Genomic DNA, 27,786 nt, shown 5'->3' with positions numbered 1-27,786 from the left:
TTATTTATTTATTTATTGACTGTATTGGGTCTTTGTTGCTGCTCGCGGGCTTTCTCTAGTTGCGGCGAGTGGGGGCTACTCTTCGTTGCAGTGCGCGGGCTTCTCATTGTAGTGACTTCTCTTGTTCTGGAGCACAGTCTCTAGCATGCAGGCTTCAGTGTTGTGGCACGTGGTCTCAGTAGTTGTGGCTCGCAGGCTCTAGAGTGCAGGTTCAGTAGTTGTGGCTCACGGGCTTGGTTGCTCCGTGACATGTGGGATCTTCCCGGACCAGGGCTCGAACCCGTGTCCCCTGCACTGGCAGGGGAATTCTTAACCACTGCGCTACCAGGGAAGTCCCTCATTATGACTTCTTAAGTGACTGAAGGACTGAGACTTTCTGGGCCCCAGGAGAAATACGTTATGAACTGGTAGAGCTCATTTCTTGCCTGGAAATCTTTTTACCTATTGTACTGGAAACCTGGATGTAAGAGTGATCTTTTCTGCCTTTCTTTGTTCATCCTTCACTAAGAATGTACACTCAGCATCAGATGCTCTCCATCTCACTCAAAAGAAAAACCAGAGCCTCCAAATTGACCTCCAAGTTCTGTGTGATCTGGCCTGCCAGGGCCTCTCTAACATTATTTCCTACTACTGCTGAGTCTACTCTGGCAAACAGACTGCCCTGCTGTTCCTTGGACATGTCAGGAACACGCGTCAGGAACCTCAGGAACTTTGTACCTGCTGGTCCCTCCAGTAGGGTACCATTCCCCCAGCCATCTGCATGGCTCCTTTCCTTCCACCCTTCTTAACCCTGTCTAAACTTGCAATCAACCCTACAAACTCCAGCACACTTTACTCCTCTTCCTTGCTCTACATTTCTTGACTACACATCTGATATGCTATGCTTGTTTCTTAATATTTTGTTTCTTGTCTGTTTCCATCCAATAGAACATAAACTTCAAAAGAGCAGAATTTTTTTTTGTCTCTTTCATTCTCTGCCATAACTCAGTGCCTAGGACAGTGCCTGACACATAGTAGTAGATGCTCAGTAAATGCATATTGAGTAACCATATGCAGAAACTGCATATGTTGTGTTGCTAAGTGTGTTGCTAAGTGCATTCCCTCTAAGCCTGGTTTTGAATGACTTGTTGAAGCATGAAGCACACATTACAGGTTGGTTTCTGTGGTTTTTATTAGTGTTTTCTGGGACCCATCAAACCAAAAAAACATATTTTGAAAAATATAATTCTTTCATAAAACAGAAATATTCAGTTTGAATTTAACACAGTTTCAAGGGCAAGATTTCTGATTTTTTAAAAAATAGCAGCAGTAGGGTTGCTTCCCACAAATTGTCAACCCAGAAGACAGATGGGAAGAAAAGCAAGAATTAGGCATATAGTTACAGAAAGATTAATCCCAATTAAGCTAAACTTGTGAAGGCTTATACATTTTAGTGGTTCGTGAGGCCCAGTCTCAACACGTTTTTATTAAATGTTCTCTGTATCTCTTATTCCAGAAATGGAATACTGAGAAGCAATGCTGAGGTTAATTCAGCTCTGATAATTGTGATTGCTGTGTTCTTTCTTTCACACAGGAGGTATCCATCCAGTGGGCTCCTGTGGAGAACCTATTACACCCCACATAGTTAGATAAGCTCCTCACAAATATGGTTCCACGCTGTGCACACAGTGGGCACTCGATAAACTTTTTTTAACTATAGAAGAATAATATAATTGCCTTTCCCTCTTACTATTTTAACTTTTCCTACACTTTATACATTTGAAAAACAACACACTTGTAAAACTAAAATCTAACATGCATGACTAACCTTATCAAAAGATCCCTCAATATTTTTCAAAGCAACAAAAAAAAATACAAACCAACCCCAAAATACTAAAACTTAGAACTGCTTTACACTTAAATAGTAGCAATTTACATCATATAAACACATTCATAATCTTCATTGGTTTAAACAGGTTCAAGGTTCATGACTGGCGTCTTACACCAGATAAGTCTCACAGTTCCTAATAAGGTGACAGAATTCTCACACAACATACATTGACTTGCAGAACCAAATAACCTGTTTTGATTTTATTTCAGCACAGGTAGGAAGGCAAAGTAAAGAGTCTCACAGTAAAATGTTCACCTGATAGATAATATGTCCTTGAAGTTTTGGCCGTTGTGCTCTTCATCCAGTGAAGAAAACAATTTACATCACGATTATGGATATAGCTTCCCAATCCGAGGAGTCTTCCAGAAGACATTCATTCATTCATTCACTCAACATATGGTTATTGAGGACCTGTCTCATGTTAGATACTGGGAAAACAATATTGCTAAGATATCATCCCTGCCCTCAAAGAGCTTACAGTCTAGCAAGGTAAGAGTTTGAAGAAGGACAAGCACACTCAAAGGAAAACTCATTGCCCGGGTCTGCCCTGCTCAGAAAGCAAGTTCAAGAAGCTGTAAGTATGTCCCTGGGAGTCAGGGCTTTGCTCGTTTCATCAAGTCAAATATCTAGAAGCCTCAGATGATCTGAGTCTGGTAAAGTCTTAGCAATACCTTTCCTGCCTCAGGTTCCCAGGAAAAAAACAAATAAGGGCCCGAGCCTTTAGTTTAAGGAGAGTTTAAGGAGACTGTGCGCAGTGACCATAGGAGCATCAGCTCAGACGAGCTTCTCAAGTGAGAAGCTGTGAGTTGCCAAAAGAAGTGGGCTTCACCTGGTGCTGGCTTGTCTCTGGGATTTTGCTTTCCCTTGCAACACCGGGGGGAAGGATTCTATTCACACCCCAAATTGGCATGGCTCGATTACCTCGAGTTCTCCAAGTCATGAAACAGCACACAGAAAATGCATCAAACTCAAGCCAAGACAATAGAGAGATATGCTGAGAACTTAATACGCCCACCTATTTATGCAGGAACCGGATGCCAAGAAACCGTCACTTTCAACAAATAACACAATCTGCTAATTATCTGCACAGTGTTCCAGTCAGTACACCCCAGACTCAATACCTAGCAGGGACTGCTCTTCAATGGAGAGGGTGAGGAAAGAGCAAGACCAATTTGGAGGAATGTGAGAAACTTACAGGTTTGTGGAAGAGCAAGGTCGGAGAAGGATCCAGGCTGCCTAGATGATGAACAGGCCAAGCCAGAGAAGAAACAGCAGAGAGCAAATTAGCAGACACCCCTAATAACTTCACACAATTCAGGCACACACAGTCACACAAACATTCATGTGTTTACACTAATTCAAATATCTGGAGGTTTAATTCATTCTGTGGGAAGTATAGTCAACTGCTGGGAAAGCCTCATAGCTCTTTAGCCTTCCTTGGAGAGCAGGTGTGTCTTTCATGCAGGAATGTCTCAGATCTGTGCTGCTCATCTTCATTTCTCTCAGTTCCCTCAGTAACTGTGACTTGACAACACTGAGTAGCACCAAGTCAGGCAGAGAGAAAAACAACTCGGTTGTACCTTCAGAAGGTCATTCATCTCACTAAGCTGTGCTCCAAGGTCACTGGCCATAATGGCTCTCATTATAATTAGGACAAATTCTTCATACTTCCAACATTCTGAATCCATTACAGACACTCTGCAACCTTTGACTATGACTCGCTTGCCTGAGTTGAGGAAGGCACTGCAGGAGGTGTTCCATCAGTGGATGAGACGAGCCCCCTCTTATTGGTACATGTCTTCATTCCCATATTATGCTCAAGACAGAGAGGCAGGAGGGAGGAGAAAGCCAAGGACATGGGGAGCAGAAAAGAAAAGTTGCAAAAGGGATCTGGATGTTCAAACTCATTTTCAAAGTGTCTACAGGCTCACGTTCCTCCCAGATTTCAGGGTCTGGCGATAAGTCTGCAGGGACCCAGAACAATGCCGTCATTGGAGAAGTCTCTAACTCCTTCCTGACCATAGATCCTGAACAGAGTTTTCTGTTTTTCTCTTCCATCTTTCCTTTCTTTTCTTTGTCTTTTTTTTTTTTAACATTCTTTTAGATGCAAATCTAGGCAAGACATCATTCACTTTGGAATGAGTTAAGATGAGACAGGAAAGAGATTATCCAAAAGAGGAAAGATTATAAGAACTAACATCTGCAAAGATTCTCCCCTGGAACTAACTTCCTCTCTCTCACACACACACTCTTTTTCTCTCCTCTCAGTGTTTCCTTCTGTAATATAATATTTACTCTGTTTTGTAATTCTAGTGCAGTGTGTTCTATTGTTAGCCCTTGTTTAATTTATCTGAGTCTAGCTCTCATCTCAGGTTCTGAAAAGAAATCGCTCTAGCTCTTTCAACCCATTGTCCAAACATTTTAAAAATGAAAAATAGGTTGACTTTAAAGTCTTGCTTTTGCTTCACTCTAGGGATTTTTTGTTGTTATTGTTCTGAGAATAAACCACCATCTTCATCTTGACTAGCTAAATCAGTGGTTCTCCCTCCCCCCGGGCCCCGGGGACACTTGGTAATGTCTAGAGACATTTTGGTTTGTCATAACTTCGAGGACCAGAGTGCTATTGGCACCTAGTGGGTACAGATCATAGATACTGCTAAACATCCCAAAACACACAGGACAGCCAAATAATACACAACAAAGAATAATTCAGACAAAAATATCAATTGTGCCAATTGGGAAACCACAGGACAATGGGAGTACAAGAGCAAACTCATAACTACCTCCCTTTTCCCACTTATTTTTAAGCAACTGGGATAAAAATAACCAAAGCCGGACCTTCTCTTTAAGTAACTAAAAGTGAGCAGAGGTGGCAACTGAAGTTTTTCACCAATCATCCAAGGGGGAGGAGGGAAGATAGACTTGGCACCGGGTAAATCATTCCTGAATGAGTATAAAGCCCCCTCCACCATTATTCTTTTCTGATTTAAGCATAAAAGGCATATGATTATGCAATGATTACAGTCCACTCTGGATTGTGGAAGTCCTCATTCTCCACTCACTGACTCCCGAAGGTCAGGGTAGACTTCTCAGCATCCTTCTGGTTCATCCCACCAATCGGAGACCCTGGAGTTCATCCTAGAGGCCACGCCCACCTCTCCTGAAGAGGCCATGAGGATGCTATGCGCGGAGGACACCTCATCTTTTCCTAAATCATTTTGCACATAAAAACTTTTAATGCCATCTGATTTTTTTTTCTTTCTCCTTAGCAAGAAGCACATGGCTACAGACTCTGTTCTTGCAGTGGAGAAGAACTTCACAATAGAGGCAAAAACAAACCACAGCCACATACAGTGTCATATTTCACAGAAAACTGTGTACGTTTGTTCCCCATATAGGACATACTTCAAAGTAACAAAATAATTCTATCAACTGTCATGTTCCTTCTTCCTGTTAGAAGTAGATGTATTTTTTTCCCCGTCATGGTACATAAATATCAGAGAAAAGTAGTCTTTGAAATATTTATGTCCAGGGACTTCTTGGTTGGTTATCATGTGGGATGTGTTTAGGTTTGTGTTCAATGTTTCAGCAGCTTCAGTTTTCATTTTCCCTCCATCCGCGTGCATTCTTCCCAAATTTATATACCAGTCTTCGTCCATCCACACGTTCCAGAATTTCTCTTTTGTAGTAATATCTGTAACAAAAGGCATTGCATAAGGTGGCTGGTCTGATTAAGACAGCCGGGGGAATGACTGGTCACACGGCCTTATCACGTTTGGAGACGTGAAACCCCTCACCTCATGGCTCGGCTGAGTTTTTCGTAGGTCATGCTGCTGTTGTTTTTCTTTTTCCCCCATAGCTGGGCCACAGCCTCTGATTTCAAGAACCTGAAGATGCCCTCAGACCGGTCTTCCCACTTGATTAACCCTGGATTCTTGTCTGGGTTCAGGAGGATGTCGCGGATGAATTCCCATAAGTGAGTCCCTCGCGGATCTGAGGTGAAGGAGAAAAAGGAGTTTATTCATGGCTGAAGTCACTGCAAAGAAGGGCTAGAGGAAGCCTAGAGTTGAAATATCTCACAACAAGTCAGAGATACTCGATTCCATGCTACCCACCTGTGACGCCAAGTCACAGACTCCCCACTGGGTATTTAAGAATGAACTAGCACAGGTTTTTAATTTTACAAATCAGAAAGCTGAAGCATGGAGAATTCAACTGACTTGACCAAGGTCACACAGCTAACGAGTGGCAAAGCCAAGACAAAAGAATAGGTCTTACACAGAGAACAGATTTGTGTTTGCCAAGGGGGCACAGGTTGGGAGACGGGGCGGAGTGGGAGGTCGGGGTTAGCAGATGTAAGCTATTATATGGAATGGATAAACAACAAGGTTCTACTGTCTAGCACAGGGAACTATATACAATATCCTGTGATAAACAATAATAAAAAATATTTTTTAAAAAGGACGTATATATATGTATAACTGAATCACTTTGCTGTACAGCAGAAATGAACACAACATTGTAAATCAACTGTACTTCAATAAAAAGAAATAAGTTTAAAAAATAGGTTTTGGATCTCCTAGGCTAGGCGGTGTATCTTCTAAATACGGTTAACAGATTGCTGGGCATTCATTTCAACTTGTTACTTCCCAGGAGAGCAACGCTCAACCACTTTTATTCAGAACCTCTTTTGTTTAGAACCTCAGTCAATTAGACGGCTGCCACCCAGCAACTGTGTGTCAGCCAAATGCGCACCGGCAGGGTCTTAGAATTCTAACTCCTAGAATATATTGGTGCGGGGTCTCACGGGGGTGGAGGGGGCCAATTTGAAAATGAAACAGCAACTGCAATGAAATTAGCAACCAAATTCAATTCTACCCTCACTGGATTTGTGACACACAACTCCCTCCCACACCCAATTTGAAGGGCTGTGTTCATTCAGTTCTGTGGGATGACCTGGAGTAGCAGATAGCAGATGGCAGTCCAACTCCTTACAATTTCCAGATTACACCACCTTGATTTCTTTCCGTGTCCTCCCCCCCACCACCTCCACGTCTCTGATATTTCATACACTTTCATAAGGTTTTATTATCGGGGGAAATACAACTCCCCAAAAGCACTGTTGAATCTTAAGAATAAACAGTATTTCTTGGAACAATAACTCCACAAAAGTAAGAAGCCAACATTCAGCAAAAGAAAAAAAGAATACACCCTCAGCTGTTTCTTCCCATCTCTCTCCTTTTCCCACCCTTTTTTCTGGAGAAAGGGAAATTGCTCACCCCATGCCTGCAAGAAGTTCTTGTTCACTGATGTCTCAGTTTTAGCACAAAGAGAACAGAATGAGGAGGCAATAACCACTGGGGCTCCACTTTGAGAAACAACTGCAGAGGGGGTTACTTAGACAGCAAGTGATGCCTCTCTTTTCACACCCTACCCAGTCTGAGGTGAAGAAATGCAGGTAGAAGGCAGAGGCAATATTTGTCTAAACACTGGTGGCGTCCAGTTATTCTCCACTCAAGGGGAAGGGCCAGGAGGCATCTGAAAGCCAGCCAACTTACTGTGCTTTTTGGTGTGGGACTTTGTTGGTTGGTCTTGCTGCTTTTTCATATCAGGCGACTCTGCTAAAGAGAAAAATGAGAACTGCTTCATTTCCCTATTTCCTACAATTATCATCTTCATTCATTCATCCACTCATTTCACCAGTATTTATTGAGCACCTACTACATGCCTAGCACTGTTCAGGTAGGTGGTCGTGTCCAAAACAAAACAGAGGTGATAAGTGCTCTGGAGAAAAAATTTCAGGGTAAGAAATAGGGGTAGAAGTGTGGAGATAGGAATAATTTTGCCATTAAATATAAGGTGGTCACAGAAGACGTCTCTGATAAAGGGACCAGAAAGGTGTGAGGGGACAGTCATACAGAGAGGTTGTGGAAGAGCTTTCCACGCCTGAGAATAGCAAAGGCCCTGAGGTCAGTGTGCATAGAATAGAAGGAACTCAGTGTGGCTGTGAACAAGGGGCAGAGGGGAGCAGGTGAGGTTCAGATCACTAAGGCCTTGTAGGACTTTTTGAGGATTTTAGCTCTTATTCTGTGAGAGGTGGGAAACCATTGAAGGATTTATTTTTTATTTGTTTATTTTTGGCTGCGTTGGTCTTCTTTGCTGCCCGCTGGCTTTTTCTAGTTGAGGCGAGTGGGGGCTACTCTTCGTTGCGGTGTGTGGGCTTCTCATTACAGTGGCTTCTTGTTGCAGAGCACGGACTCCAGATGTGTGGGCTTCAGCAGCTGTGGCACGTGGGCTTAGTAGTTGTGGCTCACGGCCTCTAGAGTGCAGGCTCAGTAGTTGTGGTGCCGGGCTTAGTTGCTCCACGGCACGTGGAATCTTCCCGGACCAGGGATCGAACCCGTGTCCCCTGCATTGGCAGGTGGATTCTTAACCACTGCACCACCAGGGAAGTCCCCACTGAAGGATTTAGGTCATTGAAAAGTTTTAGGCTTTTATATATATATATAAAACAAAAATGTAAACATTTATAACAAAGAAAGATGACTTGTAAGCCAGAGGAGTGCCTTTTTTGGCATGCAAAGTTACCTTTTAATCAGCCTGACAAAGGGGCCATTGACTGGCCTGAGCTCAGTACAGAGGGCCACAGTGGACTATGGAAACACAGATTAGTTTAACAAATGACTCATTATGGTAACCCTTGAGATTATCAACAAAGAGGAGTTGACAGAGGCAAATCTGTGAAATAAAACTTGTTAAAGAGAAAACTAAATGATCTAGCAGTGTGTGTGTGTGGGGGTGTGTGTGGGTGTGTGGGTGTGTGGGTGTGTCAGTGGGCACTTCAAATGTCAGGACAACTGACGCAGATCTTACCAAAAAAAACTCCCACAGTCAACAATCTGCCAACTTGAATCCAGGGCAGCCCCTAAATGGTAGCCAATCCTGATAAGAAATTGGACCAGTATATCGCATCCCTTCTGTGTACATTACATCAGGGCTCCCTAACTTAAGGTTTGCTGACCCATGTGTGGACTTCAAGGGCATTTCAGACTGACTGAAACCGCAGGCAAAGGAAGAGGGTCCACAGCTTTCAAGATTGTCAGTAGTGATCCATTATTCAATAAAGTTTGAATACCATTACCTCCTAAGGAAAATGGTTAAGAAGACTAGCTCCTGTTTCTTGACCACTTACTATGTACCAGGCACTGTGGTCAGCACTTTCCATGAATCACCTGTTTTGATTCACACAATCGCCCTATGAAGAAGGCGATAGTAGGATCCAGAGGTTTCACTCATAACCACTATTCTATGCCATTTCCAAAGAGGGTGCCACATAAGAGATTTCATAAATGTCTTCCCTGCCAAGAATCAGGTTCAGTTCTGCAACCCACTAGTTAGTGGGGAAAAGTCATTCCAATTTGATGATTCTCTATTTCCCCGCATGCACGGGTGCATTCACCTATCTGATCCCCCAGATTGTCACAACTCAGAGCTCCCAGCAGTTTGAAAGTCGTGGTGGGATAGATGAGAGAGTTTTAATAAGATCTGGTTACAAGAGAAACCTCTTTTTCTGGTTAAATGTGCCACCATCCTCCCCCACCCCGCCGCCCCTCCCCCTCAACACTGTCAGCAGGAGGGTTCGCACCCGACTTGGATTTCTCTGAAACCTGAAAGAACAAATTCGCAGGAAATGCAAGGAGACTCCACTCTCCCTCCCTGTAGGTTTCAGGGTGAGGTTGCGACATCCCATCAGGATGTGACAATATTGCGACAGGTTGGCACCCACAGCGGTTTCCAAGTGATACATCATTCTGACAGGGCCACGTTGTTCTGCAGACAAAGAGTGGCATTTACCCAGCAGGCCACAAGCAAAGCTCATTTTCAAATGGCATCCAGGAGGGATGCAGGGCCATTATTTCAGAGCCAGCATTGAACTCAGAAAAACCCAAGTGTAGGTGTCTCTCAGCTTGGCCTCAATCATTGTTTACGGGTTGCAAACTCATGTAATGCAAGAATCAGTTACTTCGGGGAGTTAAGGTACCTTTATGAATAAAATGGAAACCTTGGCCCCTCTCCCCAGAAAAAGGCACATATGTGTACACTCGTGAAATTCTGCAACAATTTCAGGAGTGTGTGGGTCACTTAGGAGTCCATGGACTCCAGATTAAGAACCCCCAGACCAGCTACACCACGAGGACATGTTCTCTTTGAGATGTCAGCCATTTGCCCAAGCTAGATTTCCATCCAGCTTAAGAAAGACCTCCCGCGAAAAACATCCCCCCAATAAAAATGTGTGCATCATCGTAGGCAAGAATATGCAGCCAAGGGCAAAAGAAACTTGAATTTCTTCCAGCCTCTTCTTCCAGTCCCCAGGGCATGCACGACAAGCTGTGGAATCACCCACCTGCCTCAGCACTAAAATCCTTTGATCTGAAACCTCACCTTAATATGATGGCCTTGCCCCCTGTATCTTCCCCCCGGCCCCCAAATAAAAGTCAAAACCTTTGAAGTTAGCCGCGTGGTTAAGTGATTCATCCTTATAAAATAATGGCTTGCTCTGGGGAAACTGTCCAGATTGGCCTTCTCCTGCTCCACTCCCAGGCACCTCAGGCCAAGGTCCAGTCCAGACCGGGCAGCACCAAGGCACGAGTTTATGATGAGTTCCAGAGCATGACTTCATCTAAGCTGCTTCACAAGAAGCAAAGATTAGAAGCATTTGCATATTATTCAGCTGTGAGCCATTTCTTTACGGGATATACAAATTTCAGCATTATAATAGACCATGCCACCCTCGCTCTAGGCTCAGCGAGTCGGTAAATAAACACATCAATCCCGAATTAGCGTCATTGGCTCGAGGACTATCGGGCAGATCCGGAACACTGGCGGCGGCCATTTTATGAAATGAGCAGATGACAGAGACATCAAAACAGAGCCCGCTTCCCCACCTGTGTTTATCAGCGAGGGCGTCAGTTGACATGTGGCCTCGCCTCAGCGCGGCTTGTGACTTGCACTAAAACACATAAAGATACTTAACTGCACTCCATTTCATGGGAGCTGGAAATCCAAAGACTCAGACAAATGACAAGGGTCTTTGGCGGGGGGGGGGGGGGGGGGGGGGGGGCGGTTCTGGTCCCGTCCAGTAGAGACTAAACTATTCTGAAAGGAACTGATCTTTACAAGGCTGTAATTAACTACCCTACCTGGAAGGCTGTTACCCCAAAGAATTCAGCAACCCAGACACTGAAATGATTCTTTAAGTGATCATTCGGATCGGGGTCCTGGAGGGCTCATCTCATTTTCCAGCCTGTGTTACCATTTCGGGATAGGAATGTGGAGTAAGGTGATCAAGAATCAAGGGAGGTGCAGGAGAGCAGATCTGTAAAGCCCATTTGAAGAAGGACTATTCAAAAGGAGAATAGTTGAACTCAGGAGACAGTGAGTTAGTTCCCTGTTACTACAAATATGAAAGCCGACATTGGTTCCTGTTGATTGGGAGATTCCAGCAGGTTAAGTCAGGATGCAGGAGAGAGCAGTGTGGCCTGGCTGGGAGGGCAGCAGAGTTGCTTTTCCTTTTACGGCTTTTCCTCTCCCAGGTGCCTAGAGACCTAACCATCCCTGAGGCTCAGGAAGTGGTTGGTTCAACTTTATTCTTCCTTGGAATCTTCTGCCCTAAGCCAAAGACCCAGGACGTGGGAGGTGACACCTCAGGAGGTGTGTCAGGAAGTCAGAGGGCGACCGTGGTGGTTTCTTCAGCTCTGAAAACCTTGGTCTTGACTGGGTGGCAACGATTGCCACAGAAATTTTACCCTGACTGGCTCAGTTCCCCCAGCATGGCAAATCCACTGCAGAACCTTTCCAGTGTTTGATCTAGTTCCCTAATTTCAGCAAATACTTAGAGTGACACATAAGGCGATGGGCCTCTGTGTGGAGGGGGAGGTCGAGAAATGAATTGGCCTCCATTCTTAACCTCAATTCCAGAAGCATTTACCCTGGCTGCCAGCCCTGTCTCATTCAAAGGGCTTGACCCGAACAAAACCTCAAACCAAAAGCTTGCATTTTTTCAGTTCTCAAAAGCACACTCAACAAAATGAAAAAAAAAAAAAAAAAAAAAGGAAGGGTTGTTGTTTGATTCTTCCTTTCACAGACACTCTTTTAAATCCCAGTTCTGAAGCTGCCCCAAATTCAATTCCAGGAAAAGACAGATTCACTTGTGACGGGTCTAAGCTCCATTTCACAGAGCCAAACAGATTCACAAATTCACACCGAGATCAAGGGACAACACGAAACCCTCTCTTCACCTCCCCCATGCACTCATTCCTACCAGTGGACCTATTTGTAAGTGGACAAGGAGAAATAATCTGAAATACAATCTGAAAGCTCCTCTCCCAGACTCTCAACAGACCAACCCTCCCACTCAGTGTAACCTTGATTGAGAGTCATGGGTAGACCCCAGATGCATCCAGTCCTAACCAAACACAACTCATATGAACATAATTCATAATGTGCAGGTGGTCTGACTAATTAGAGAGTCCTGATGAGCCGACAAGGTCAGACTTTAAAACTGACCTGTGACCCAGGGTTCCAGAAGTTTTCAGCTACTGCCCCTCCACCCAGAGACCATCATCCCAGGTTCACTGACCTCTGAATTCCACTGTTAGACATTCAGTCTCTAAAGCCAAAGACAGCTTGTTGAAAATTAAATAGAGCCTTCTCCCCCATAAGGATACCCACATATGAATAATTTTATTGGATAATTTCACAAAAGCAAGTTTTTACTGAAGAGAGAGTTTCTGTTGTCACAGAGAGTGACTTGGTTTCACAGGAGCAAAACACATTTCCTAGAGGCATCCTTGCTGGTCATTTTCAATGTACAAATATGGGCCCGAAAGCAGATTCTCTATAAATTTTTCCTAGCCTTTTAATGGGAAAGACTCCAGCAAAGTTGGAAATGTAGGGCATTGGTAATTCTCATTAATTCACAGTAAGCACTTGCAGGAGGTACACTCAGCCTCGGATGTCAGGACAACTTACCAATGGGAAGGTGACCGCTGGTTGTCATGGAGATCTGGGCCCGGCAGAAAGTTTTGCTGTCCAACAACTCTGTGGCAATGAAAACATAAAGGACATTAAGAGTCCCCTCCTTACAACATAAATTTTGGGCTGTTAGAAAACCAGAATAAGAATGTAAAAGGGTCTTAAGCGTTGGGGAGTTAGTTACCTACTGTGCTACCATAGTTGGTGTCATATAAATAGTTTTCTTCTTTCCAGGTGTTCATGATGGAAGGGTCTACAAAGGACAGAAAATGGGAATGTCAGCAATCACCTTCCCCAGGTGAGGAGTTTGCCTTTTCTTACTCACTGTTCATCAAAGAGGTGTGGGACAAGGGGCTGGTTCTCAGAGAGAAGAGATAAGATTCTGCTTCAGCCACATGTTACCTTATCATAATGTTACCCCAGTTTTCTTCCAGGGCCCTAGGGGAGGTGGACTTTGTTACGGCCCCATCCAGGTGTTCTACACCTGTTGCATTTTGAGGGAAGTGAGAGAAGTTGCAACAGTGGGATCCTGTCCTAGACCAATGCTTTCCTGAGGATATTCCCAGTCTGCACTTGGTTGGTGGGGGGTGGTCCAGGAGCCTGGCATTGTCTTACATTCTACTATATTGTCACCAGAATATTTTTAGACTAGTAAAAAAAATGGTAGGGACAAAATAATTTCATGATTAATGAGCATCTTTTCCTAGTAACGTCTTCGTGGGAGAATTAATGATGTTTCTTTAAGAAAAAGTCTGCTCAGTCTTATCACAGAGTCTTTATTGCTAAAATCCAGAGAGAAACTCTCCTCGAGTTGGGTGACAGCCCCCTCCCTCCAAGATTTCTCCAATATGCTTAAGGGGTGACATAAAATTTTCAAAACAGAACTAAGGAGAAGGAGATGAGAGTGTTACCAAATCAGATAAACAGGTTTTAAGAGTAGGGCCTCATTGCTTCATCTAGGAAAAGTTCTCTCTCTCTCTCTCTTCAGTGTGCTGGGTAAGCACGTCTCCTGACTCTTCAGATTTCAGACTCCAAGGAAACTCCCCTCCACCTACCCTAAACGAAGCCCAACTCCTACACACCCCTCACCTCTGGGCTGATCTCCAACAGAAGCTTCTTCTTTCCTGGCTGGCCAAGAGCTGTGAGATCTGGCAGGAGCTGTCACCTCATCCCCACCAGGAGCTTCCTGCTCTCCCCTCGTCACAGACAGAGGCTGCCCTCGGCTCCCTCCTGCCCAGCATCTGAATTTCAGGGCCGGGGTGGTAAGCCACTGGCCGAGTTTCATTTTGTTTTTGTAGCATAAATGGTATAAAAACCTGACTCACTGGCTAAGTCCTCCTGTTTACGACATAGGGATTTAGCTGGTATTTGAACTAATAGCTACGTGTTTGGGCACCCCAAGCCTGATCACTTAGGGGTTACACCCTCTGTCCTCGTTGGGTCACCTTGTGTACCTGTTGTTGTCTCTGAAAACAAACTGAACCAAAAAGGTTTGGGGGTGTTGGCCCCTGTATGAGCCTCCTTTCCCCTCCTCCCAGGGTGGAGCTTCCTCCCCACCCTTCGGCTCAGCTTTTCTGAACTGGCAACATGAGAAGATCTGGATGGTCAAGGAGGAATTGTCAAGTACTTGGGACCTCTCCAGTACCAGCCTGGCTCCTCCGCTGGGGCTATCTGTCCAGTCAACAGTGGGGATTCGGGTCAGGGGGCACCATCCTCTAGGTCAAGTCCTGTGGCTGCCTCTAGGGCAGTCACGTCCATAAAGCACAGACCATCTGGGTAACTCAGCCCTGGTCTCTGGGGGGAAGGGCAGGGCTAGGAATACCTAATTCACATGTTTAGCAGCTACTGTTTTTTCTTTAACAATGGTAGACCAGCCCCCTTATAAAAGAGTAAATAACTGTGTGGGGCCAATTTCTGCCCCTAGTGACTCACAAATCACCCCAGGTCTAATATAGTCCTTGGGGACCGGCACGCAACCTGCAGGGAGGCCTGAGGCAAACTCCGTGGTTGGTCCATGTGGCCCACATTCTCACTGATGTGGACATGGGGAGTGACCTTGGAGCAGTGGCAGCTCCTATGGACCTGGGGGGACTTGCAGAGCTCTCCCTAGACTAAGAGGTCATAGGCCAAAGGTCACTATACAAAGACCTCTGATTGGTACAAGGCTCTAGGGCACAACTTCTCGAGGCAGTTACTGCCCCCTGCAAGTTCCCAGGGGAGACAGAAAGTCCCCAGGAGAGAGATTTTGAGGCAGAGGAAGGAGGGATGATTAGGCAGATGAAGGAGAACAAAAATGAATGTAGCTACTCTGGGCCTGCAGACCCTACTCAGAGCTCAGAATAGTGGCTTTTGTCTAAAAGCATACTTAAGGCAGGAGTCAGTTCCACAGCTGCCTTTGGACATCCCTACAGAAACTCCAAGGTCCCCAGAAACTATAGTAACTACAACACCAAGTCCGAACCTTCCTCCTCCTTGAGAAACACACTCCCTCCAAGGGAGGAGAGGGAGAGGAGACACTGACCCTTCCTCTTCTCTCCCCTGGCTTCTCCTAACTTGGCCAAGTCCAATCCCCTGACTCTTTGTGGTGACAAGAAAGCCCACTTAGACTCTGCATGTTCTGGGCTCCTGGATCAGAGCCTGGATGTTCCCTTGACCAACCATGGGAAGCAGAGAAGTGTGGGCAGAATTAGTCTCACCATCAATCTTAGAAATCAGAAATAGTTGGCAGTCACTGGTCCCAAGGACGAGGGATGAGGCTCATGGCTGCCGGGCCCATTGGAGACAGCCAGGGAAGAGACATCCCTGGGTTTCCTGCCAAAGTACTGGCTCCGTCCCGCTCTCACACTCTCCCTCACACTCCCTCTCAGTTGTCCTCCGCAGGCCTTTGCCTACCAAGTTGGCTCATCTGCCAGGACTCACCAGCTTGTTCGGTCTTGACGATGACATTGTGTGTGGACTGGAACAGGTCACTGCTGCACTGGCCTGTGAAGGACAGATTGGGAAACTCAGAGCAGGCCCACATGTAGCCAAAATGTGTTGCTTGACCGAGGACGAAGCTGGCTTCGTGAAAGAGTTTCTGCCAGTCCCACAGCGCGGTCACCCTTCTTTGCTTCTGGGAGGGGCTTCCCTCTCTGGATCTATAATCTCAAGCCTGGGGCCCTTGGCCCAGAAAATCAGTAGCTAGGGCACCAACATCAGATGGAATTATTTGGCCTTGCATAGAGAAGGCATCCAGTATGGAGGAAATAAAACTTTAGAAGTTGAAAGACCAGTTTTTCCACTAATAGCTGCAAGGTACTTCACCTTTCTTCATCTTGGTTTCCTCAACTGTATATTTCGGAGATTAAACTAGCTAAAGTCATTAGATTTCCTCTAAGGTGCTTTCGCATACTAAGATTTGATACAAAATGCAAAGGAAACACAAGGAAAATCACCTTAATTCTTCTTTGATCTTAAATTTAATCAAACCCCTTTTGATTAGATCTAATCTATGAGCTATGTCTGGATAAGTGCAGTGATTCTTCCCTTATTTATGCCTGGCAACTTTTCTCCAGATGTATCATATATAAAAGCACATATATACATGTGAGTTCGTTTCATATGTTTTTCCTGCCCATCCAGATTATAAATATCTCAGGAGCAGAGGTCATGCTTTAATGTCTCTGACCTTCAGTTTTCCCAGATGAAAACTGCCCCTGTCAAATGGGTGCAATATTTATTTTCTCATAAGGTCACCAAACGAATCAATTCACTTAGAGTCCTTGTATAAGTAAATACTCAATAAATGGAAGTTAGAGGAATGTCTACAAAAAGGCAAACAACGAAACAAAGGTGAGAAATCTGGACATTAGGCATTCAGAGGCACCAGCAGCATGCAAGTCATGGAAGGCCAAAGATGGAAGGTCAAAGGTGGAAGGTCAAGGACGGCCACATCACCTCCCACGCTTCCCTGCCTTGAGCTTCAATCAGGGCAAAGCTTTAAAGAGACAGAGACAGAGAAAGAGTTACCATTCCACTTGAGATGCTGCAAGTTGCTGTAGAGGAGCTGTCCCGCTGGATTTAATTGGAGGTGGGGAGGTAAATATTTTTAATTCTTCAAGTGTAAGTCTGCTCTTTCTGAAGATGCCTGGGGGTTATTTTTAGAGCTTTGTTTGGTTTGGTTCTAGTAAAAGAAAAAGGAGCAACCACCTCTGTGAGGTGGATGGGAAGTAGGGAGTGCCCAGGAGCTGAATGAGGTCATCTCAAAGGACCACCACTTCTGCCCGCTCCGCAGCCAGACGCTGGGTTCTCTTCAGTGTTGATGGCAGCTCTCTGGATCTGAATCTGGTTCACAGCCCTGGAGCTCATGCTTCCCAAAGCTCCAGCTACATGCCCAAACACAGATTCTGCTTAGACAGCATGCCCATTCCGATGTGGACAGGACAGCTCACTATTCGTACATATCACTGCTTTCCAAAATAGTTCTCAGAGGAGCTAGTTTTTATAACCACTATCAGAAGAACCTTAGGCCCGTGTCAAGGACATTCTGCAAGACAGATGTCTACCCTACCAGCTCTTGCAAGCCCGTGTAGCACGCGTGCATGTGTGAATAAACTAGCACCAATGGACAGCCTTTAAACGGTGCCTGTCCATGTGCTAGGTGAGGCCTCAGGAAAGACACCTGGGGCTCTAGGGCAGCACCAATCCCAGAAATCACTGCAGAAACATCCCAGATGTGTCCAGACCATTCGTTTTAAGCCTTTTTTCGATTCAGGACCTTTTAAAAATCTGTTGTAGTATCGTAAGCTTTCTCCCCTCCCAAAAAACAAACTAGATCTAATTTTGCCTATTTTCATACCACACTTACGTCCCATCTTAAGAACCTAGGTGTAGAAAGTTTTTTAAAAAAATAGCCATGATGATCTTAACAAGCAAGGGATTGGGAATGAAACAATGAACCCCATTTGCAAGAGAAAGAAGTGGTTTTTCTGAAAGTACCAAGTATCCTGTGAATACCCAGCTAACCTTTGTCTCCTTGGAAATTAACCATGTAAAGAGAGAATTACGTTATGCTGGATTTGTATGGGATTAGACACATCTTGTACCCTAGGCTTCAAGCCTGTCCTCTCACCTCCCTTCTACTTCTCTGTCTCAGGAGACAGTAATTTGGAGGTGAGACCATCCTTGGATGCCCCTAAACAGGAGCCCTGCCAGCTGTGGAGTCTCTGCTCTTCCCAGATGGCTCCTAGCAGGGCAGAGAGACAGAGACAGAGACAGAGAAAGAGTTACCATTCCACTTGAGATGCTGCAAGTTGCTGTAGAGGAGCTGTCCCGCTGTCCCTGCCGCCCGAGTGAACTCCTGCAGACTCATGCTGCAGAGATGCTCGCCGTTGATGTCAAACTCCTGGAAAGGGATGCAGCTGGCATCCAGCTGGTTGGTGTCCAGGAGGTGCTGGAGCCATTCCCACACCTGGTACTTGGTCCAGTACTGAGGATGGATTTCATGCCACTGGCCTCCAAAAAACCCGCTGGAAACTGCAAAACAGGAGGCGGCCCTGTGAGTGACCTGTGTTTGTTTCCGAGCATGATCCCAGACGTGGGGATGCCCCTCTGGCTGCCAGACGTCACAGGGATCACAACCACCCTCTGCGTGCATCAGTGGGGATTGGAGCTTGAGATGGGCTCTGGAGAGGAGGCTCTAGGAAACGCAATTCTTTCCCCAGTTGTGGTGGGAGCCAATCATTCAGCCTCCGTATATCTTCATTTTGTTCTCCATATACTTACCCCTGAGCTCTGGATGAGGACACAACACTTGAAATGCTCTGAGATCATGAGCTCTTTCCCCACCTCCCACAAACTACCATGAAAGCTAAAGCATTGCTACAGTTTCAACAGAGTATTAGCTTCTTGTCCACACCCACATAGTTGTCTCCTTCTCCCTCTCTCTCTCCCATTTATTTCTCTCTCTTACACACGCATATATACACATACAAACCCAAAACTCAGACCATTTTCAACCAAAACTGAAGCTTGAGACTCAGGTTCTTTTCTCTGTGATGCGTTTGCTGCTCCCCAAAATGGTCCAGATGATTCATCTGCTCACGGTGCTGACATCCTCCCACCCCATACTGGTTATTACAGCCACTAGGATGTCACTTCCCTACTCAGCTACCTTCAGCAATTTCCCTTTATCCACTGAAATTAGGCCCCAAACTGCCAAGCCAGGCATTAAGGCTCTTCACTAACTATTCCTCAAGTGACCTTTTGCCTTTTTTCTATGTTGTTCTTTCAGCCCGGTTTGTATTCTACCTATCACTCCCTGTTGAATTTCTACCCAGCTTGCTGACCCTGACCACCCTATAAAGCCATCGCAGACTGACTGCTGAGGGCTGCTGTCCTCTGAAACTCCAGGAGATGCACTTTACATTTCTCCTAATGACGTTTGTCATGTTCTGCCTCTCTTGGTGGGTCTCTAACTACAGTCCTGTTCTCCTTTGTAAATTGTACGCTCAAGGTCATGGACTCTATCTTACCCATCCTTGTATCTCCCATAAAAACTACCTCAGAGACTTTGCCATCATAGGTACTGTCTCTCTCTTTCTTTAGTAAATTTGGGGCTGAAGAAGAAATAACGTCGGAACCTGGAAGAGTTGAGAGGTGCATTCACAAGATGGTTAATTCAAGTACCGGTGAAGAAGAGGAATTCATTCAAGCCAATAACTATTACTGAGCTCACTATGGACTAACCATCTATGTATGTGACTCTCATACTCACTTAAGAGAACATGACGAAATCCGCCCAAAATCCTGGAGGGATGGAGAAGAGAGAACCAGCCTCTGGCGGCATGTAACCAGACTGAGAGACCTTATGATCCCCTTGAAAGCATGGGCCAAGGGAAGGAGCTCTCTAGTGGGCAAGGTGAGGGGCAAGGACAAGGGGAAAACCCTATTATAGCCCACCAAGCTGAAGGAGGGGAAGTCCAGCTGAGCATGACACACAGATATTCCCACAAACTCAAGGATAGACCAATAGAGGAAAACGTAGCAAAAGAAAATGCTCCCTAACTTTTTCTTCAAGGTCATGCTAGATCAGTACTTCTCAAACTCTAATGTGATTATGAATCACCAGGGAATGTGGTTCAAATGCAGATTCTGATTCCATAGACCTGGGGTGAGGCCTGAGTTTCTGCATTCCTAACAAGCTTCTCCAGGATGATTATGATGCTGGTCAGTGGATACAGTTTGAATGGCAAGGAGCTCCAGAGCTCCAAAAGGTTTGATCTCCACAACGCCTACGGCCTAGCCCTCAACACCTCAGGAGGAAAGGCTGAAGGGGGAATGTTTCCAAGCCGGTCCCACCTGCCACTCATATAATGTGCCTTACTCCTCCTTCCTCATGGCCACACAAAAGCAGGCCTAAACCCTCAGCTTGGGCCCTAAAGGAGAAGCCAGCAGTGGAGCGGGAAGGGGCAGGGACTGGACGAATCTAGTCCCAAAATTCAATTACATAGAAATATTCCCTACTACACCAACACTCAGAGCCTAGACCGGATGTCTCTATTTCCTCCCGACTTTTTGGTGTCCCACCAATACAGCTGTTTAAGGGTGGCCTACATTTTTTGCAGCTCCCCAAGTCTTTGTTCTTTTATTTTTTAATTAATTGTGTTGCTATGAACGTGCAGCTCCGGGTTTGTAAACAAGAGACAACAACTCTCGATAACCCCACACCAGGCCTGCGGGACTTTCTTCTCTCGATGTCACATGACCCAGATGAGAGGATGGCTCCTGACACGCAGCCTGTTAGAACTTGGCAGAACCCGAGACTTTTGTCTAAAGTTGACCAGGGGAGACTCCCCATCAGCCAGGCGACTCATCAGATTCCTGAAGCTTTGGGAAAAGCACTGAAAATCCTATGAGTTCAGCTCCTCTCTGGCATTCAACTGGCCTCCCCCATCAGTCATGACCAGGAGCTGGGCCTTCTCTGGGGCCTCTGGGAGTTAGAGAGTAAAAAAGTGATGTTTAAATTCCACTCCCTGCTGACTACACTCCAGAGCAAACCAGAGGGATGCTGCCCTAATCGAGGGTCCTAGGGCCTGGCATCCAAAGGATTGTGTGTTTCCCTGTTTGGAATCAGCCTTCAAGGTCCCCACAAGGAACCTGAGTCCTGCCACAGGGAAGGTCATGCCCAGAAAAGGCAGGAGTTCAGAAGCACAGGTGATCAATAAGAGAAGGTCACCCATCCCCGCTTTCGACCACATGTGGCTGGGCTTCCAAACTGGAAGGTGGAGCTGCCCACAGATCGGCCACTTCTTGAAGAATGCACCCCTTCCATCAGCCTCCCACTGCTGCTTCCCAAACTCTGCTCACCGATGGCCCATCTCCATTTTCTCAAGGGAAGCAAGTGCAGCAGAGTCTCTGGGGAGGAGATTAGCCGCAGGTATGGGGTGGGAGAAGGTCCAGAGCTCCCTACACCCACTGCGGTGCGGTGCACAGCAGTCTACGCAAACTGAACACCTTCACAATGGGGTGCGGTGCCCTGATTCAGCAGCAGCTTTATTCAGTCCGGCTTCTACAGTAAGCCATGGGCTTGATCACCAAACCCTCTATAAGCCCCGCCACCAGGCCCTCCTTCTTCTAATCAATCGGTTCTAGATTAAAGCACCAAAGGCAGGCACACGGTCTCCTAACAACTCTCCCCTCCCTTTACAAAGGGAGGTCACCGGAAAATGAAATAGAAAGATTAAGCTGCTACACGTCTCTTCTCCTTAACTTCCACGCTTCCATGCGACACACACACACACACACACACACACACACACACACACAGTTTTCCATCCTATCCTATCTTGATATCCCAGCCAACACTATTAAAGTTGGCCTTCCTTTGGGGTGCCTCTTCTATCACCCTCTCTGCCAGGCTACCAACCTGGACCTTTGAATATTGGGAGAAAACCACGGAATATCTCAAATGGGCTTCTGGCTGGGGCTCTGGGGGGCCTGTGAGGACCTCCAGCATGAAGAAGAGTTTTCTCCAGTCTCCCTGGTCCCCACACCCCCCGGCTGAATAAAACCTGTATTTTTCATTAAGTTGGGAAGCGAAGCCTAATTAAAGCCGAGGAAGAACCCCCACGGGGAGTGACACTGGCCCCGCGCGGCCCCTTACCATTGCACGTGGGGTAGGTGTCTGTCCAGGCTGGCTGCTGGTGGAGAAGATTGCTGCTGGGAGTGAGATTCATCACACCACTTCCTTCCAGAATCATGATCTGTAAGGGGATCAAACAGGCCGTTCAGCCAGCGCCTCTCGGACAAACGTCATTTGAGAGTATAGATCATAGAGTGAATTTAGGAAGGAAGAAATAATTTGGTCCTTCCATCCATCGCCTGTGAAGCATGTTGCCACAGCCCTTTCAGTAAAAGCAAAACTCACTGGCAATTAAAAATGTCCAGGTTCGATTTTCATATGCATGAGGCAAGATTTTATAGCCACCCATTCACAAATGAATAATCTCTGATCGGAATGAAACGGGAGGAAAATGGAATACTTGCTCACTGGGCGAGTCTGGCCAGCAGCCAATTTTTTTTTTTTTTTTTGACAAAAGTGAAAATACCAAAGAGGTTTTTATTTAAAGTAAAATTTCAATCAATGAAAACCCAAACGGGTAGCAGAACAGACCCGGCACCTGTGCAGGAACTCTGACCTGAAATCAGACATTCACAAGTCCCGACACATCTGAGCAGCCTACACCTGGGCAGCCAGTAACTTTCCTCAGCACAAACGTCTGCCACGGGCTAGGCTCGTCTTGGAGGACCTCAGCCATATTTGACCTAGAGTTTTTCAAGTATTTGGCTCCGTGATAATACTAGAAATCAGTTGGTTTTGGGGACAAGACACTGCCCCTTCCCTTCCTTCCTGGTAAAAATTCAGCCCCACGTTCCCTCTCCTTTTAGAGACCTGGAGAATACCGCAGGCTTCGAAGCTGATCTGAAGCTGGCGTTCTCAGTCTGAGGGCTCATTTTCTCAGTAAAGGACCCAGGAGAAGAGGCTTTCTTCCATGAGCCTGTTTGGGTTTTTTAAACCATGTAAAAATTTTACACTTTAGAAATATTCACCTCAGTCGTCCAGCATCTACAGTCTTCCTACCCTCCATGCAGGCGCCCTCCACCTTTCAGACTGAAAGCCCCAGAAGTGTGTTCAGTCATCCAAAGGATGAACAGCCTGTTTCCAGAGGATGACTGAGCATTACCCAGGGCCTCTAAGGGTAACCTGCTCTTTCTAAATGTTCGGGTAGGGAGAAGAGTCTAGCTTTAGAGTAGCAGATCATGGAAATGTTTCTGCCTGTATGGGGGAAATCTTGCATCTTCACGAGTCACCAACCTCCCCCAAACCGCCCAGCCAGAGTGGTTCCGTCCCTCAAAACCCTTTTCTCTAATTTAGCTGGTGCTCCTCTGGTTCTATGTAGGGCTTGAGAGGGGAGAAGAGGGGTCTGGAAAAGGCATAAAAATTTATTCATGTATTCATTTATTCAACAGATATTTATCAGCCTTGCAATGGGCTGGGCACAGTTTTAGGGACCAGGGATAGAGCAGTGATTAAGAGTTGAACTAGGCTAAACAGAACATTTATCATGATTATTAACATCATCATCCTGGTTGTTTGGCAAATAATTAGGCCTAAGTAGAAGGCAGGGGAAGGAAAGATGGGGTGGGAATAGTGAACACTGTAACAGACCACAGGGTGCAGAGATGGCAACGCCGGATTCTACGTGGTGGTACCATAGAGATGAGTTTCCAAGTCAGAAAGAGCGGGGGTTTATCCCACGCTCTCACACTTACCTGCTAAAGTTGGTACTAAGTTGAACAAAAGTCACTAACCTCTCTGAACCCCAGTTTCCTCTTATGCAAAATACAGGTCGTCATACGCACCATGTGTATTGGTTAGAGCTTAAACGAGTTTCTATACCTCGAGCGCTGGGCACAAAGTCGGACATGACCGCATGGTAGGTGTTATGAGGAGGAGGGCTACTACATCTCTGGATAACCCAAACCAGAAGCAACCTTGGGCCTCAGTTTCCCCACGCAAAAATTTAAAGAAGGTAAATTGCTTCTTAAGTTCGTTTCCAGAAATCTCTGATTCTCACTCTCAGAGAAAACCAACCCAAGTCGAGCCTTCTCCTCCTTCACAGGAACTGCACCTTTTCCCATCGAGCTTTCTACAGCAACTGCCCTAAGCGAAGAAGCCAAATGGGGGACTCCAAGGTACAAGAAAACTTCCAGGTCCCTAGAAGGGTGGCTGGGGGAGGGAGGAGGCATGGCAACGGCTCCTGTTTGCTCAAGGCCGGGCTTGTTCCTTGCCAGCATTTGCTCAACTACAAGCAGTAGACAGGTTACTGTTTAACCCTGAAGGGGCTGCAGCTCAGAGCCCAGCCCATCTGCCCTCCAGGCTGTGGGTAAGGGTGGGGTGGGCAGCCGCGGAGGCTTCCCTGAAATTCTTTCACAAGGGTTTGCCCGCAGGGCTGTTTCAAAGTGGCCGTTTCAGTGGAAGCCAGACCTGCCGGGGCCAACTAGGACCCACCTCCTCAGCCGGCTGGCCCAGACCTTCTGCTCACCACTTCCCAAAAAACTAGAAGGCAGGGTGGTGTGAGGACTGAACGCCTGGCTTTGAAGTCAGGGAGAGGTGGGCTCAGAACCTAGTTCCCCTGCTCACTGTGGGTGACCTTGAGCAAGTTCAAGTCTGTCTAGCCTACATCTTTCTGATCCTCACTTTCCCGCCCTGTAAAATGGGAACAACCCAGACGCAGAGGGCTGTGGGCATCAAATGAGCTTGTGCATGCAGAGAGCCGAGTGGGTACTAAGGAACAATTCAATAAATGTCGCATGACCATGTGGGCCAGTTTTCCTCTTAGGACCGAATGCCCACCAGCCCCTTTCCTCCGGGCAGACATCATTTCTCAGCACGAGGCACTCAGAACTCTCAACCCACAGAGAAGCCCTGAGGACTACAAGGTCACAGCTGCCCGGTCGCCACCTGGCCCCCAGGAGGCTGCGCGCGCTCCCTGCCGGTACCCCCTTTCCAAGGGAAAGCAGCTGGCAGGGTGAGGGGCCCCTTTTTACAGGACACAGGAAATGGTTACTGCCCATAAAAGAGTTTATGTCGCTTATTCCTTAGTGAGTCAGAGTTCACCGAGGTCACCCGGGCTTGTGAGGAAAGAAGATCAGTATTTTCAACCCAGCTTGGGGCTGCAGGGACAGCGCCCTTAGCGTGGGCACCGAAGGCCCCCCACCTCGGGGCCAGCATGGCGGAAGGCCTTTCACCAAGTCCTACCCCCTCGGAGGCCCAGCTCTTCAGGTGTAAAATGAGGACATTTGCCCCCCAGCAGCCTTACAGGACTGTTGAAAAGATCAAATGAGATAATGGATAATAAATGTGCCTTGCGAATTGTTTTAAAAAAAAAGCATTATGGGCTTCCCTGGTGGCGCAGTGGCTGAGAGTCCGCCTGCCGATGCAGGGGACACGGGTTCGTGCCCCGGTCCGGGAAGATCCCACATGCGGCGGAGCGGCTGGGCCCGTGAGCCATGGCCGCTGAGCCTGCGCGTCCGGAGCCTGTGCTCCGCAGCGGGAGAGGCCACAACAGTGAGAGGCCCGCCTACCGCAAAAAAAAAAAAAAAAAAGGCATTATTATAATCAACTCACCCACACTCCCATATATGAATATAAACTTTCTATGGTACATGGTGATTACTTTATGGGGTATAAAAAGCAACCCTTTTCATTAAAAAGTAAGGGAATTATTGAATGCTGCTCTTTAAGCTTTCTACTTTACCTTCAGCATAGCTTTTATTAGTTTCTTTCAAAAGAAAAATATATCAAGTGTGGGAGGTAGAGACTTTGGAATCTCTGAGGCCTGGGTTGGGATCCAGGCTCCCCATTTTTCAGCAACGTGACCTTGAGTATGTTACCCTTTCCCAGCTCAATGTCTTCAATGATTTCAAAGGGGAAGTCGGGGAAAGTGGATGTCCTCCAAGCCTAAGGGCTGTTTGGAAGGATAAATAATATCATGGATTTAAAGGTCCCTAGTCCGATGCCAGAACACATGCCCTCATTTAAAATCAGTTTCTTTTCCTTTCTTTAAACATCAGTTCTCAGGGTGTCGCTCTAACACATTTTACTTCTTCCAAGATTGGAAGAAGTAAATTCAGAGCCTAAGTAAGAAGGTTCCACCCTTCGAGCCAAAAGCAAGCTGGGAAAAGGATCTATTTGGCCTCATCTCCAGCTCGAGGGAGAATTCTAGGGGTGAAAAGCAGTTTCTCAACCTCAGCACGACTGGCATCTTGGTCCAGGACGGTTCTTTGTTGCGGAGACGACGTGTGCATTGCAGTATGCTTAGCTGCGTCACTGGCCACTAGATTCTAGCAGCGCTCACCCACCACCCGCCTGAAAAATGTCCCCGGAGCCAAATCACCCCCATGTGTGAACACCAGTCAAATGAGAGCCTGTGGAGGTGACAGCTCAGGCTTTGATCTCGCTGTGTGGTGGCCTTGCACTGTTTTCTATCCTTTCTGAGCTGCTACAGCCTCTCCCAGGAAACAGCCACGGCATTAGGATCACCACGTAGGCTTGCTGGAGGACTGACTGAGATAAGGGACTGCGAGGTCCCCAGCACAGCGCCTGGTCACGCCGGGTAACTGCCTCCTAGGTAGAAATTTAAGAAAATGCACTGGGTATCAGGCCCACCTTTGTCTATTCCCGCATGGTATGTATTCTGGGAACACAGCATAAATTACTACTTGGGCTATTAAAAACCGCACACCAGAAAAAAGGTAAATCTTAACTGAAACCGCAAGAGTGAAATGCAATGTGGGTGGTGCGGCGTTTTTCCATCTGCATTCCCTTATCCCCCCTCCGTGTATACAAACAATCGGAGGGAACTTGTTGGCCCCTGGGATTGTCCTGACTTCCACATTCGCCCCAGACAGCACCCTTTGCACAGCAGTTCTAGAACTGACGCTTTGGGCGACAGAAGTCTGGAACCACGCGTGGGACCCAGTCGACTACAGTAGACGGCATCTCGTGCCAGCCTTCCAGCCAGGACCCATTCCACCTTAGGCAGCAATTCCCTGGCAAACAATGAGCTACTAAGGTTTGACCAGTCCGAACCCATTTTGGCAGAGAGACGGCACCGTGCCGTGCTGGGGCAGCCACAGACACCCTTTACTCGCCTACTTTGTTAAGCGGCGGTTCGGAGTTAAACACAAATTCCCACAGAGCCCTAAGATGCTAGGGTCTCAGACCACTGCTGGGCCACCCACGCATAAAGGCGATCTACCACCTCTGTGCCCTCCCTGCCAGACCTTCATCAAAGGCTAAACTCCCTTCGAGCAGCAGCTTGACCACCACGCACAGGGGGGACCCATGGATCGGGGTGGAGGCCATCAGAGCACTTGGCCCGACCCTGAAGTTTAAGAGTCTCACATTTTAGCTGCTGCTCGGTGGCACAGACGGGAATGCGTGAGAAAGAGTCCCACTAGCATCTGGGTTGAAAGGGCGTACTCAAGGTGTGAGGACCTTCAAACCCAGCCCGATGTTGCTGCATTTCTGGAGGGCAGCTCTTACAGGGACTCAGATGGTGAGGCTTGAAGTCCTGATTCTGCCCCTTGGCAGCCTGTGTTGACCTTGGGGAAGTACCATCTTCTCTAAAGTCTCAATTTCCCACTGTGACAGAAAGTGGGGGAAATGGAGTTGATGTGCGGATTAAATGAGAATGTTTAATGTGTGAGAATGTAAAGTTCTCACACATTATCTCATACGTGGCAAGTACCCAGGAAATGTTAGCAGTTATCATGGGGTCTGCCCAGGGATCTCTCTCTAAACTGTGCTGGTTGGTTTGGGCGACATTCTTGGGGTC

The 27,786-nt window shown here is 46.7% G+C and overlaps 1 protein-coding gene across 6 annotated transcripts in view; it reads right to left on the bottom strand.

Moving 5' to 3' along the window:
• Positions 1 to 1,153: 1,153 nt before the first annotated feature.
• The window catches only part of EHF (ETS homologous factor), a 42,793-nt gene continuing 16,160 nt past the window's right edge, over positions 1,154 to 27,786 (bottom strand). For 4 of the 6 annotated variants that reach the window (XM_004311105.4, XM_019948039.3, XM_019948040.3 and 1 more), the window contains 8 exons: positions 22,047 to 22,146; positions 18,173 to 18,418; positions 15,824 to 15,886; positions 13,089 to 13,157; positions 12,902 to 12,970; positions 7,429 to 7,491; positions 5,668 to 5,863; positions 1,154 to 5,564 (listed from right to left, as the gene is read on the bottom strand). In XM_004311105.4, the coding sequence (XP_004311153.1) occupies positions 5,465 to 5,564; positions 5,668 to 5,863; positions 7,429 to 7,491; positions 12,902 to 12,970; positions 13,089 to 13,157; positions 15,824 to 15,886; positions 18,173 to 18,418; positions 22,047 to 22,143 (903 nt within the window). In that variant the 5' untranslated portion in view covers positions 22,144 to 22,146 and the 3' untranslated portion in view covers positions 1,154 to 5,464. The remainder of the gene's footprint in view (positions 5,565 to 5,667; positions 5,864 to 7,428; positions 7,492 to 12,901; positions 12,971 to 13,088; positions 13,158 to 15,823; positions 15,887 to 18,172; positions 18,419 to 22,046; positions 22,147 to 27,786) is intronic. The other 2 variants (XM_019948042.3, XM_033860465.2) reach the window with 2 other exon arrangements.

Source organism: Tursiops truncatus, chromosome 8, assembly GCF_011762595.2.
Source record: "Tursiops truncatus isolate mTurTru1 chromosome 8, mTurTru1.mat.Y, whole genome shotgun sequence".
NCBI classification, from domain to species: Eukaryota; Metazoa; Chordata; class Mammalia; order Artiodactyla; family Delphinidae; genus Tursiops; species Tursiops truncatus.
Note: the sequence above shows the minus strand (reverse complement) of the source record. Positions and strands in the feature narration are given on the sequence as shown.